Here is a 12,578-nt window from a genome sequence, read left to right on the forward strand (position 1 = left end):
ATTAGACATCAGCTCAGAAAATGAACATTGTATGTGCTAACTTGAAGCCGAAGTGGTCATGAATACAGAAAAATAATCTTATTTTTATTCCATTTACAAAGAAAATAAATGATACATGATAGGGTTCATTCCCTTGCATTAAAATCTATTTAAGACATTTAAAAAAACTGATGCTTACTGATTTGTTAATTTATGTTGTGAAGTTTGACTTGTTACCTTAGAATAATTTGGTTTATTATTCCTTTTACTATGAGCTAAACATCTAGACTCATTAGAGGAGGACACACATTTTTGCAGTTTACATACAAATTGATTCTGGCAATTAGAAAATACAGGCCCTCATCATGACATTGGCGGTAAATCCCGCTTACCGCCACAATGGCAAATATCAGTTTTCCATATTTTGACACACACATACTAACCTGACAGAATACTGCCACATACACAAATCCGACAGCCCAGAGGTCAGTGTTAAAGTGTTGGTACAAACATCCATACCATTACACCACCACATTATGACCCACAAATCACCACCGTGGACATTCAAAGGCGCTGAACCATTGACGGTACACTGGTGTGCTCAGAATGGACACCCAAATACTGAACTACACAACACTGGCCAATACCAAAAATACACCCCTGACACATACACACACCACACTCACCCACAGCACTATACAACACCCACCCACATTACCTATAACACTTTAGGAATACATATTATTGCCACCATACTGACACCAAGACCACTGCGACAACTAGACACACACACCCATACATCCCTCATGCACCCCACTTCACACACCCAACCACCTCTCCCACAGCTCACAGCATAGGAAGAGCAAGTCTTGGCACTACTGCATCCTGAGGGACTCAATGGAGTAGCCAGAGGACTGGACACTGGTGAGTCAACATTTACTACTTATCACCCCCATACCTGCATGCCATCTCACCCCCTAACCCTCAATCCCATCACTCCACACCATCCCACACACTGCACCTACACATCTGACTAACCCCAATGCCAAGCCCTGCACGCTATGCCAATGCATGGACAGCTATCCCAACCCTGCATGTACACCCATCACCAAAGAATGCACAGCATGGACAACCAACAATCCCACAATACATCACCATGCACAAAGGTGGCAGGGCAACTGCATCGATGGAGTGGAAGCTAGGGATGTACAATATGTCACAGACATGAAGCATAATACATCACTTACATCCCCAAAAGTGCCCAAGCCAATGTCGGCAGCAAGGAGATGCCACAACTATCTACTCCCCTAAAAGAAGATGCCCCCAGTGATGATAAACTCTGGACTTTAGGATCTGGAAGAACTACCAGGCCCATCAGGGACCACTGGTCAGTCGGTCACCCCAGCCCACTCAGTTCCCCACAGAGCCTCCCCCATCAGTATCCAACACTACAGTACCCAACCAGCATCCCCACACCACTGTTCCCAGGACATGTCAGTCAGCAGTATGCCCACCTGTACAGGGCCACTGTCCACACCTCAAACCCAAAACAATAAGGGACCTGTGGTCAGTGGCCAAACTGTTCAGGGGACACAGGCACAGGGCAATAGGGACACTGGGAGGACTGCTGTGAGCCAGGGGCAGGACAGGCCCAGGCAACAGACTCTCCAGGAGGCACTCACCAAGGTCCTGGGGGCCTACCAACAATCCCAGGACACGATGGGCCAGATCCTTACCAACATGCAGGAGAACAAGCAGCTGCAGGAGGAACACCATCAGGAGACCAAGGAAGACTTGCAGGGTCTCAACACCACCATGATCTCCATAGCAGGGGTGCTGGCAGACATGGCCAACATCTTGAAAGAATGGGCAGCACACCAGCGGGCCCCTGCCACTAGCCAGTCTACTGACCAGCCCTCCACTTCCACTGCAAGTGGGCAGGAGGCCCCGCCACAGGACCCTCATGCCACCAGCACCCCTCCCCTCTGCAGAAGGTGAACAACCCTGCAAACGTTCCCTGCGACCCAGGCAGAAGCCAGAGACGCTTGTCAAGACCAATGCCAGGAAATTAGGCTCTCCTGATTGTCCCCCTTGTGTCCCAACCTGTCACCTTGTTTACTTTGAACTGCATTTGCTCCCCTTCCCATGGCTTCTTGGACACTGGACCTGTGCTACAAACAGATTGGAACAATACCCTGGACTTTCCTCTACCATCACCCCATTCCACCTTTGTCATTTATCTGAACTACAATAAACACCCTTGAACACAACTTGACTGATAGTGTGTTATGTGATGAAAATGTGCATTTATGGGAATAGTCACATCTAGTGCAAATGATCTGAACACTGAGATAACATACAAGTAATGACCTGTAGCACTCTGCACTAAACTCATCAGAACACTGTTGTCATATCACCAACATCTGTAAAAGGACAAGCCATAGGTGACAGTAAGTTCAGATGCAAAGAAAGTGAATGCCTTCATGCACGGCCACACAGAAAACATCAATATTCAGTAATGGTCAGTTCCACTGGCTCACCTGTGTGTCAGTGGAAGTATTGAAAGTATAACTGATGTTCAGCTGTCCTCATCTTCATCCTCTGCCTCCTCACTGTCCTTAGGGTCCACCACTGCCACAGGGTAATCTCCAGTTCCCTCCTCCTGCAGAAAAGGCACATGTCGTCTGAGGGCCAGGTAGTGCAACATGTAGCACGCCACTACTATCTGGCAGACCTTCTCGGGTGAGTAACACAGGGATCCACCTGTCAGGTGCAGGTATCTGAACCTGGCCTTCAGGAGGCCAAAGGTCCTCTTGATTATTATCCTGGTTTGCTCATGTGAATCATTGTAATGGTTCTCATCCCCTGTCCTGGCATTCCTCACAGGGGTCAGGAGCCACTATAGGTTTGGGTAGCCAGAGTCACCTGCAAATACTGAGGACAAAATGTAGCCTTACACAATCCTATGGGGATAACACTTGAAGGCATACACTGACATCCAGTGGGTGGGGACTCTGGCTCACCTATTAGCCACACACGGTGCGCTGTAGTTGTGCAATCACATTTGGGATGCTGCGATTCCTCAGAACAAAGGCGTCATGTACCAACCTAGGATACTTGGTAGTGACATGGGAGATGTACTGGTCTGCCAGGCACACCATTTGCACATTCAAGGAGTGAAAGCTCTTTCGATTTCTGAACACCTGTTCATTTTGCTGGGGAGAGGGGGGAACAAATGGAATATGTGTTCCATCAATTGCCCTACTAATGTTGGGGATTTGCCCCATTGCATAGAAATCAGCTTTCACTGTGGCCAAATCCTCCACCTGGGGGGAAACAATGTAGCTGCACATGGGTTTAATCAGGGCAGACAACATTGGTCAGCACTATTGAGAACATTGGCTGAGACATTCCTGCTGCCAGGCCCACTGTCACTTGGAAGGAGCCAGTTGCCAGAAAATGGAGCCCTGACCGAACCTGCACAAGAGAGGGGAATCTCAGTGGGATGACTGATATCAGGTCAGGCTCCAATTGGGCACACAGTTCTGCGATTGTGGTCTTATCTGCTCTATAGGTGAGTATTATGTGCCTGTCCTCCAGTGTAGCCAAGTCCGCAAGAGGGCTGTACATGGGGGTTTGTCTCCTCCTCCTCCTATTCATACGGAGTGGTGGGTATCTAAGGGGCACAAGAGTGAGTAGGCTGTCACAAATTTGTATAATGGAACCACCACCTCACTGTGCCTACAGCATTAATTTGATGGGACAGTGGGAATGCCAATGTATGTGCAATTTTCGGCAATGACACAGTTACGAAAGATCTGAATGTTGTCCACCACCATGAAATGGTGACCTCCTGTCCTGTATCTGGGGACAGGTGGAAGTGAGGTAACTCCGCCGACGCAGGGCGTTGTGGCGGAATGTGGTCTTGCACCGCCTTGCAATTCCTTATTGCCTTATATGGGGCTCAATGGAGAACAGTGGCCAACGGGGATCAGCAGCAGCAGTAACGGTGTACACCGCCGCAGATGTGACCTCCATTTTCTTTCTATAATCTCACTTGATTCCTGACTTTCCACAGGAGAACACCCACACTGCACGTGCGGCTGTGACCTGTATCTGGAATCTACCATGGCCTGTGTGACCGGGGAAAGGGCCTCTGCCTTCACTTTGGAGGAGTTGGAGTGCTTGGTGGATAGGGTCCTACACAGTATGGACAGCTGTATGGGCCGCCAGACCAACACATGAGTACACCTTGGGCACAATGCATGTGGGAAGGTTGCATGGAGATGTGTGTGCAGGTATGTCATTCGGGGGGGATTATCTTGTGGTAGTGTACATGGTGGGCGTCGGGCGATGTGTGTGCCAATGGAGTTGGAAACATGATTTGTGGGCCAAATGTGTGACAGGCTGGATTGTATGTGTAATGGTGCTCACCTGTCTGTATTACCTCTGCAGGTCAGCGCCCATCAAAAGAAGGGATCGTGGCGTGCCATTGCCAAGGACGTGCAGTAGGCAGAGCACCCACTACAGGAAATGGTGGGAGGACCTGAGACACTGTGCACAGAAGAACGCAAAGGCCCAGCTAGGGATGGCCTGCCAACGAGGAAGGGGGTGCACGTTGGAACCTGACCCCACCCGATGGCCCGAGCTGGATGGGAGCTTGAGGGCATCACAGCAGCCACAAGGGAGTGAGTACAGTGAGCGTTACTATAATATTTAGTAGGTGGCATGGGATCTGGGTGGTGGGTGTGAGGTAGTGGGTGCCCCTTAATGCCAGGTCAGACATTGCAGAGTGATCCAGCTCAAGGGTAATTGGTGTCTAGCAAATTCAGGTAACCTAGCTCTGTTGCATTCCATATCAGCCAGGGCTTTGTGGGTCCCAGGAGGGGTGCAGTTGGGAGTGTTTGGCCCTCATCTTACTGTGGCATCTAGCCAATTGAATGCCATCGCAATGCATAGTGCTCATTCCTGATCCCTGTGTGTGACGATACTGTGAATGTCAACTGTGGTGCTGGTGCTGTAATTGACCCTGTGCTAACTTTCTCTCCCCCTATCCCCCTTGTCATTCTGTTCATGTATGCATTAGCATCATCTGGTGGAGGAGCAAGGGCACTGGCGACAAAGGGAGCTGCATCCAACAGGACCCAGGAGGAAGAGCCCATCGATGCCGAGGGAACCAGTGGGATGGAGGGCGAGGGGAGCACCATGGCAGAGACAGGAGGTGACAACAGACTGATACCTCCTCCAATGGAAGATCCCTGGTGGTGGATATCTATGTGCCCATGCCAGCTGCAGGGTACAGCCGCCACCCCCATACCAGCACCGCCCTCCCAGTAGCCCCTCACAAAGTTGCCTGTGCCCGCTCACCCAGGAGGGTGAGCATCTCCTTCACCCCAGGCACCTAAGGCCCTGTTGCCCTGAGTGAGGAGGCTATTGACCTCCTGAGATCCATCTCTGTAGGGCAGTCCAGGGGCTGGCATCCCAGATGCAGCAATGCAATCCATTCCTGGAGGGCATCCATGGTGGATTAGCGGCCCAACCGAGATAGTTCCAGGCTCTGGTCACCTCTCTGATGGCAGCCTCTGTCCCTGTTTCTACCATCCCCCCTCCAACTACCACTTCCCAGTCGCAGTCTCCTCAACCCCAACCCATCCCATGCCCACCTACAGATGAGCATGCACACAAGGCATCACACAGGAGTGGCACAATCAAACACAGGCACGACACTTCAGTCCACAAGCACTCACACAAACACCAGACAGTTGCACATACATTCACTGCCTCCACTGTCTCCCCCTCCTCCTCCTCCCTCACAGTCACACTTGCATACACTGCTTCAACAGCCACCACCAGCATCACCACACCAAGCAGCACACACACCTCACTAGCAGACACCTCCACAACATTCATCCACACGGCCCCTGTGTCCTCTCCCACCCTGTCTGTCCACACCCCCTCCTAAAGGGCACAAATGCAGGCACTCAGACACCCAACAGCCACCCACTTCACATCAGCAGACTGCCCATGCACCTAAGTCCAGCAGATGTACTCCTCCATCAAACACTCCCTCAACCTCCACTCCCATCCCTGCTCCCTCATCCCACCCCACCGTCCCTAAAAAGCTTTTCCTTACCCAACTTGACCTCTTCCCTGCCCCCCTCCCCGTCCTGCCCGTAAGAGCAGGGTCCCAATGACCCAGCCCAGCACCTCAGCCAAACAGTCCACAGGGACAGTGGAGGCACCTTCTAGTCATGGAGGCAGGATAGTGAAGGAACCCACTCCACCAGCCAGGAAAGACGGGAAGGATCCCACTCTACCACCAATGACAAAAGAGGTGCCGCCACTCCACCACCAATGACAAAAGAGGTGCCGCCACTCTACCACCAATGACAAAAGAGGTGCCGCCACTCTACCACCAATGACAAAAGAGGTGCCGCCACTCTACCACCAATGACAAAAGAGGTTCTGCCACTCTACCACCAATGACAAAAGAGGTTCTGCCACTCTACCACCAATGACAGGCAAGAAGCCCTCACCTCCAGATAACCGGACCCTCGCCTCCAGCAGGGACACAGCAGCCCTCACCTCCAGCGGAGGCTGCCCAGGAGACACCTCCCCCAGCAGAGACAATGCAGCCCTCACCTCCAGCAGAGGCTGCCCAGGAGACACCTCCCCCAGCAGATACAATGCAGCCCTCAACTCTAGCAGAGGCTGGCAGGGTACCACCACCACCGGTCACAGGGCCCTCACCTCCAGCTAAGACACAGCAGCCCTCACCTCCAGCAGAGGGCATGTAAGCCACCCTCCAGGGACTGTTCTACAAGCAGCCCCCTCCAGAAGCAGTGGGCAAGTTCCCCACCTCAGAAACTGTGACCTTGCACTCCCCAGCACTGGGAAATGGGCATGGAGCCCCCTCCAAAAGCAGAGGGCAATTTCCTGACTTCAGCTGAGGTGCCCCCCACCCTTCTTCCCCCTGAGGTGCCTGTCCACTTCCGTGATGTTGCCCCTGCATAATTTTGTGCAGAGTTAGTCGGGATCAGGTTGGGGCTTGGACTGTGCCCTGTGGCCATGTGGGCCTTATGTACTTTGGACTGGGTATTGGCCCTTTCTGGACAATTGTTTATGTCTCTGTTTTAAAATTGGTTCATATGGTGGCTTTTGCCTTGCAATTACATTTTCAGTACTGCCGACCTGTAGTTCTTGTATTATGTTGCGTGCCATTGGTTTACATACGCAGCTGGTTGTGTGAATGGTGTGTGTTGTGCGCATGTGTGTGTCACTATCCTTTCCTCCCTCCCTCCCTCCCTCCCCTGTGTGCTAGGCAGCTGTACTCACCGTCGTCTTCATCGGCGCTGGTGTTCCAGGTGGAGCATGGCGTAGAACAGCATTGGATGACTTGCAGTTCCAGTTCCATGGCGGCGTTGTTCTTCCCTGTGTCTGAAGGAGACTCTTTGGTCTTACGTTTCCGCCAGGCTTTTGAAGGCATTGGTAATGCCCCGGAAATCGTGGCTGTTTGCAGTGTCATGAGATGGTGGGTGGTACCTTGTCTTCCACCTGGCTGTTGATGGCTACCGCCGTGGTGTGTGGTGTTTAAGCCCTGGCGGATGGTGTGGTACATTGGATGTCTATGGGAGTTACCACCGCCATGGTCTTAATTTGGCAGTAATTACTGCCAGCCTGTTGGCGGTATTACCGCCACTTTAACAGTCACCACCAATGTCATAATGACCACCATATTGTTTTACACTTTCAAATGTATGCAGTATTTGTCTTGCCTTGTTAACTATTCAAGTCAATGTAATATACGTTTCAAAATTGCAATATTATCCTATTATGCGAGATATGCCTAGGAAGCAAGGGGGCAATTAAAATCATTCAGCGGTTCAGAGGGTCTTCCTTCTAAATACGACCTCAGAGTAATGTTAATACTGTTGTCTAAACCACTTTAGATACTTTAAAATAGGAATATATGAACATCTCCACAGACTAGCAGGTTAAAAATATTTTATCTGGCAAGACCCAATGTTTTATTTATTGATTATCATTGATGCAATATATTACATCTATAAAGCTGAAACGAAATCTACAGAACCATGGAAGGGTTATGTCTCATGTACTCATGTTCAGGCTGATTCTGAATGCTCATGGAGTGTAATATTTGTAGTATAGTGTGAACCATGTACGCAATATTGGAAACAAATGGTTTTGTGCAAATGTTAAGCTAGAAAAATGAAATAAAAGGTTTAAAAAATATATTAATTCTAAAAAAAGAGACTGACACTAATAACCTCAATTGAGCTTCACAAAAATGTTGAGGAAAAACCTACATGCTCAGTAATAAATGTTTCTAAAGGGAGGCGTGAAAGATGTGTGCCTTGAAAACACTTGGTCAGGCAGTGCACTGTGCAGATCAAAAAATGTATTTGAAGTCTGTAATTGTATCTGGTGGAGCAGCAATCAAAACATCAGACTCCACTGAAAAGATATTGTGTTGAAGTTACATTCCATTCCTAAAGAAAAAAGCTCACACAATTTCAAAGCTATTAATTCAATTTCTTGTGTTAAATACCACATTCATTTAAAAAAGCATTAGCAAGTTAATGCTGAAAACAGCATTGCAAATTTAAAAAGACTGTCTTCATTAAGGACTCATGTATAACCTATCCCCAGCAATAATGAAATACATACAGTTGTTTACAGGACGTTTGTGTTGGAACAAAGTCCCATCAAAATGCACAAGAAGCAATCCTTAAGTAATGCAAAAATCCATAATAAAAATATACTCTTTTACAGTTTACATGAGGAACAAGAAATTAAAACTATCCCGGAAACTGAATGGCGCATTACTTACTGAATCAATTTGTTCCAGGGAAATTGTTCCTGCATTTTTCTGTGCACTATAATCTTTGCCAGTATAGCAATGGCTGAAAGAGAACATAACTCCATTCACATTCAATATAGAAATAATAAAAGAAACAAAAGCAGTTCTGACTAAAATTGCCTTCTACAAAACAACTTAATATGCATATACAATTTAACCAGAGTACTTTGGTGCATAAGGAGGATTACATCTTTTTAAGTTGTTTCCAATAATCTTTGTTGTTGCACACCTCTCTTGCTTTCACCAACTTCCATCTTTTTAGGTAGCTTTTGCTTTACTTTTGTCCTGCTTTTTTAGCTACATGCTTTAGATGCTAAATTTACAGAGACTATAAACAGCACAGAGCCGAGAAGGAACTAGAGCTATTTGGTTTAACAATGAACTACAAACCGACGCTGTGCACAGTTCCACTTCAAATGTGGAGAGAAGAACTACGCCTTTTCTTACCTTTTACCCACTTGCACTTCTATAGTGAATCCTGAAAGGAATGCAGCACTTTAAGCATTTGTGCAGGGCTTCATCTTTTATTTCAGAAAATGAAGCCATTCTAAAGAGCGTGCTATTTGTTAAGCAATATTGATATGTGGGGGCATGTTTCACAATATCACAATGTTAGGAAATCATTACTAATTATTTAGCATGATACAGGACCACTTTTAGTAAGGTCTCATAAAACTTGGCTATGTCAACAAGAAATGCAGTTTTAGGTCTGGCATTTGCAAAAACATTTTGATTTTACTAAAATTATAGATATATATTACATTTGCTTGAAGGGGCTTTCAAGCTAGCCCTCTTAATCCATTGGTCTGTAGCGCCATTGACATTTGTCTCCTACCCACTAAAGCATCTGCCACGTAACAATGAGTCAGCCTGTTTTAGCCAATGGCGAACATCACTAAATGACCCCATTCTACTCTGTCACAAAGAGCACATCCTAACACTAAATCGTTTCCTTCAGTACTACAGGGAGTGCAGAATTATTAGGCAAGTTGTATTTTTGAGGATTAATTTTATTATTGAACAACAACCATGTTCTCAATGAACCCAAAAAACTCATTAATATCAAAGCTGAATATTTTTGGAAGTAGTTTTTAGTTTGTTTTTAGTTTTAGCTATGTTAGGGGGATATCGGTGTGTGCAGGTGACTGTGCATAATTATTAGGCAACTTAACAAAAAAAAAATATATACCCATTTCAATTATTTATTATTACAAGTGAAACCAATATAACATCTCAACATTCACAAATATACATTTCTGACATTCAAAAACAAAACAAAAACAAATCAGTGACCAATATAGCCACCTTTCTTTGCAAGGACACTCAAAAGCCTGCCATCCATGGATTCTGTCAGTGTTTTGATCTGTTCACCATCAACATTGCGTGCAGCAGCAACCACAGCCTCCCAGACACTGTTCAGAGAGGTGTACTGTTTTCCCTCCTTGTAAATCTCACATTTGATGATGGACCACAGGTTCTCAATGGGGTTCAGATCAGGTGAACAAGGAGGCCATGTCATTAGATTTCCTTCTTTTATACCCTTTCTTGCCAGCCACGCTGTGGAGTACTTGGACGAGTATGATGGAGCATTGTCCTGCATGAAAATCATGTTTTTCTTGAAGGATGCAGACTTCTTCCTGTACCACTGCTTGAAGAAGGTGTCTTCCAGGAACTGGCAGTAGGACTGGGAGTTGAGCTTGACTCCATCCTCAACCCGAAAAGGCCCCACAAGCTCATCTTTGATGATACCAGCCCAAACCAGTACTCCACCTCCACCTTGCTGGCGTCTGAGTCGGACTGGAGCTCTCTGCCCTTTACCAATCCAGCCACGGGCCCATCCATCTGGCCCATCAAGACTCACTCTCATTTCATCAGTCCATAAAACCTTAGAAAAATCAGTCTTGAGATATTTCTTGGCCCAGTCTTGACGTTTCTGCTTGTGTGTCTTGTTCAGTGGTGGTCGTCTTTCAGCCTTTCTTACCTTGGCCATGTCTCTGAGTATTGCACACCTTGTGCTTTTGGGCACTCCAGTGATGTTGCAGCTCTGAAATATGGCCAAACTGGTGGCAAGTGGCATCGTGGCAGCTGCACGCTTGACTTTTCTCAGTTCATGGGCAGTTATTTTGCGCCTTGGTTTTTCCACACGCTTCTTGCGACCCTGTTGACTATTTTGAATGAAACGCTTGATTGTTCGATGATCACGCTTCAGAAGCTTTGCAATTTTAAGAGTGCGGCATCCCTCTGCAAGATATCTCACTATTTTTGACTTTTCTGAGCCTGTCAAGTCCTTCTTTTGACCCATTTTGCCAAAGGAAAGGAAGTTGCCTAATAATTATGCACACCTGATATAGGGTGTTGATGTCATTAGACCACACCCCTTCTCATTACAGAGATGCACATCACCTAATATGCTTAATTGGTAGTAGGCTTTCGAGCCTATACAGCTATTCAGGTGTTAGAAATTGTGGTGCCTAGTTGGCAGAGGTATGCACATTGTCCAAATATGGACCACAATCCTAGTAAGGGCAAGTCAGAAAAACTAAGTTTATCTGCGCTCACCCTCTGGTACCTTACCAAAGACAAGTTAGGCTTAAATTAAGAGGCAATGTGTTAAGTATTTGTGCAACACTTAACTATGGTAACACAGTGAAAGATACCATAAAAAGTCCCCACACCAGTTTAGAAAGAGAATATTTACCTGATCAAAACGACTAAAATGACAAAATTTATCAGTAGCAAATTTGTGATATGAATTTTTAAAGATGACATCCAAAAACAGTTCTTAGAAGTCACTAGCGCTCAAAAGGTTACTTGAGGTCGCGCAGGACCGGTGCAAATCACAAGTTCAGATCTACCACAGTGGACAGTAGGCCAGCTCCAGAACCCAAGCTGAGTCAGCTGAAACAGTACCTTTGATGGAGCAAAGCATCTACGTCAAGGGCATGATGCATCAGTTTTTGCAGAAAAACTGTAGAACCCACTTCCAAGGACCAGGACTGAATGGGTAACGCAAGAAAATGCTAAGTTTCTAAAACTGTCATTTTCAGACTTAAAAATTAAATCTGACGTCACCATAACTTGTGATATTGTGAGTCCAGAGACACCAAACTCCAAATATCTATCTTTTCCCAAGGGGAAGTTACATTTAAAAGCTGCTTTAAGGTAACCCCAATATTAACCTATGAAAGAGACAGGCCTTGCAGTAGTGAACATTAATTTAATAGTTTTGACCACCAGGACATGTTAAACTTAAAAGTACATGTCCAACGTTTTAATTACAATGCACCCTGCCCTTGGGGACAACTAGGGCCTACCTTAGGAGTGACTTCCATGCAATAAAAAAAGAAGGTTTGGGCCTGGCAAGTGGGTGCACTTGCGAGGTCGAAATGACAGTTTAAAAGTGCACACAGTCTCTGCAGTGGCAGGCCTGAGACATGTTTGAAAGGTTGCTGTAGTTGGTGGCACAATCAGTGCTGCAGGCCCACTAGTAACATTTACAGGCCCAGGGCACACATACTACACTTTACTAGGGACTTACAATTAAATTAAATATGCTCATTTTGGATACACCAGTATTCCCACATTTTAAGGCGAGAACACAAGCACTTTAGCATTGGTTAGCAGTGGTAAAGTGCACAGAGTCCTAAGGCCAACAAAAACAAGGTCCCAAGACGAGGAGGAGGAAGAAAGGCTGGGGATGACCCAGCAGAAAGGGCCA

At 46.7% G+C, this 12,578-nt stretch overlaps 1 protein-coding gene across 1 annotated transcript in view; it reads right to left on the minus strand.

Annotated features, from left to right (window-relative positions):
- The window catches only part of PRIM2 (DNA primase subunit 2), an 801,093-nt gene that overhangs the window by 373,185 nt on the left and 415,330 nt on the right, over positions 1 to 12,578 (minus strand). Inside the window, exon 9 of the mRNA XM_069235757.1 lies at positions 8,831 to 8,903. Coding sequence (XP_069091858.1) covers positions 8,831 to 8,903 — 73 coding nt within the window. The remainder of the gene's footprint in view (positions 1 to 8,830; positions 8,904 to 12,578) is intronic.

Source organism: Pleurodeles waltl, chromosome 5 (assembly GCF_031143425.1).
Source record: "Pleurodeles waltl isolate 20211129_DDA chromosome 5, aPleWal1.hap1.20221129, whole genome shotgun sequence".
NCBI lineage: Eukaryota > Metazoa > Chordata > Amphibia > Caudata > Salamandridae > Pleurodeles > Pleurodeles waltl.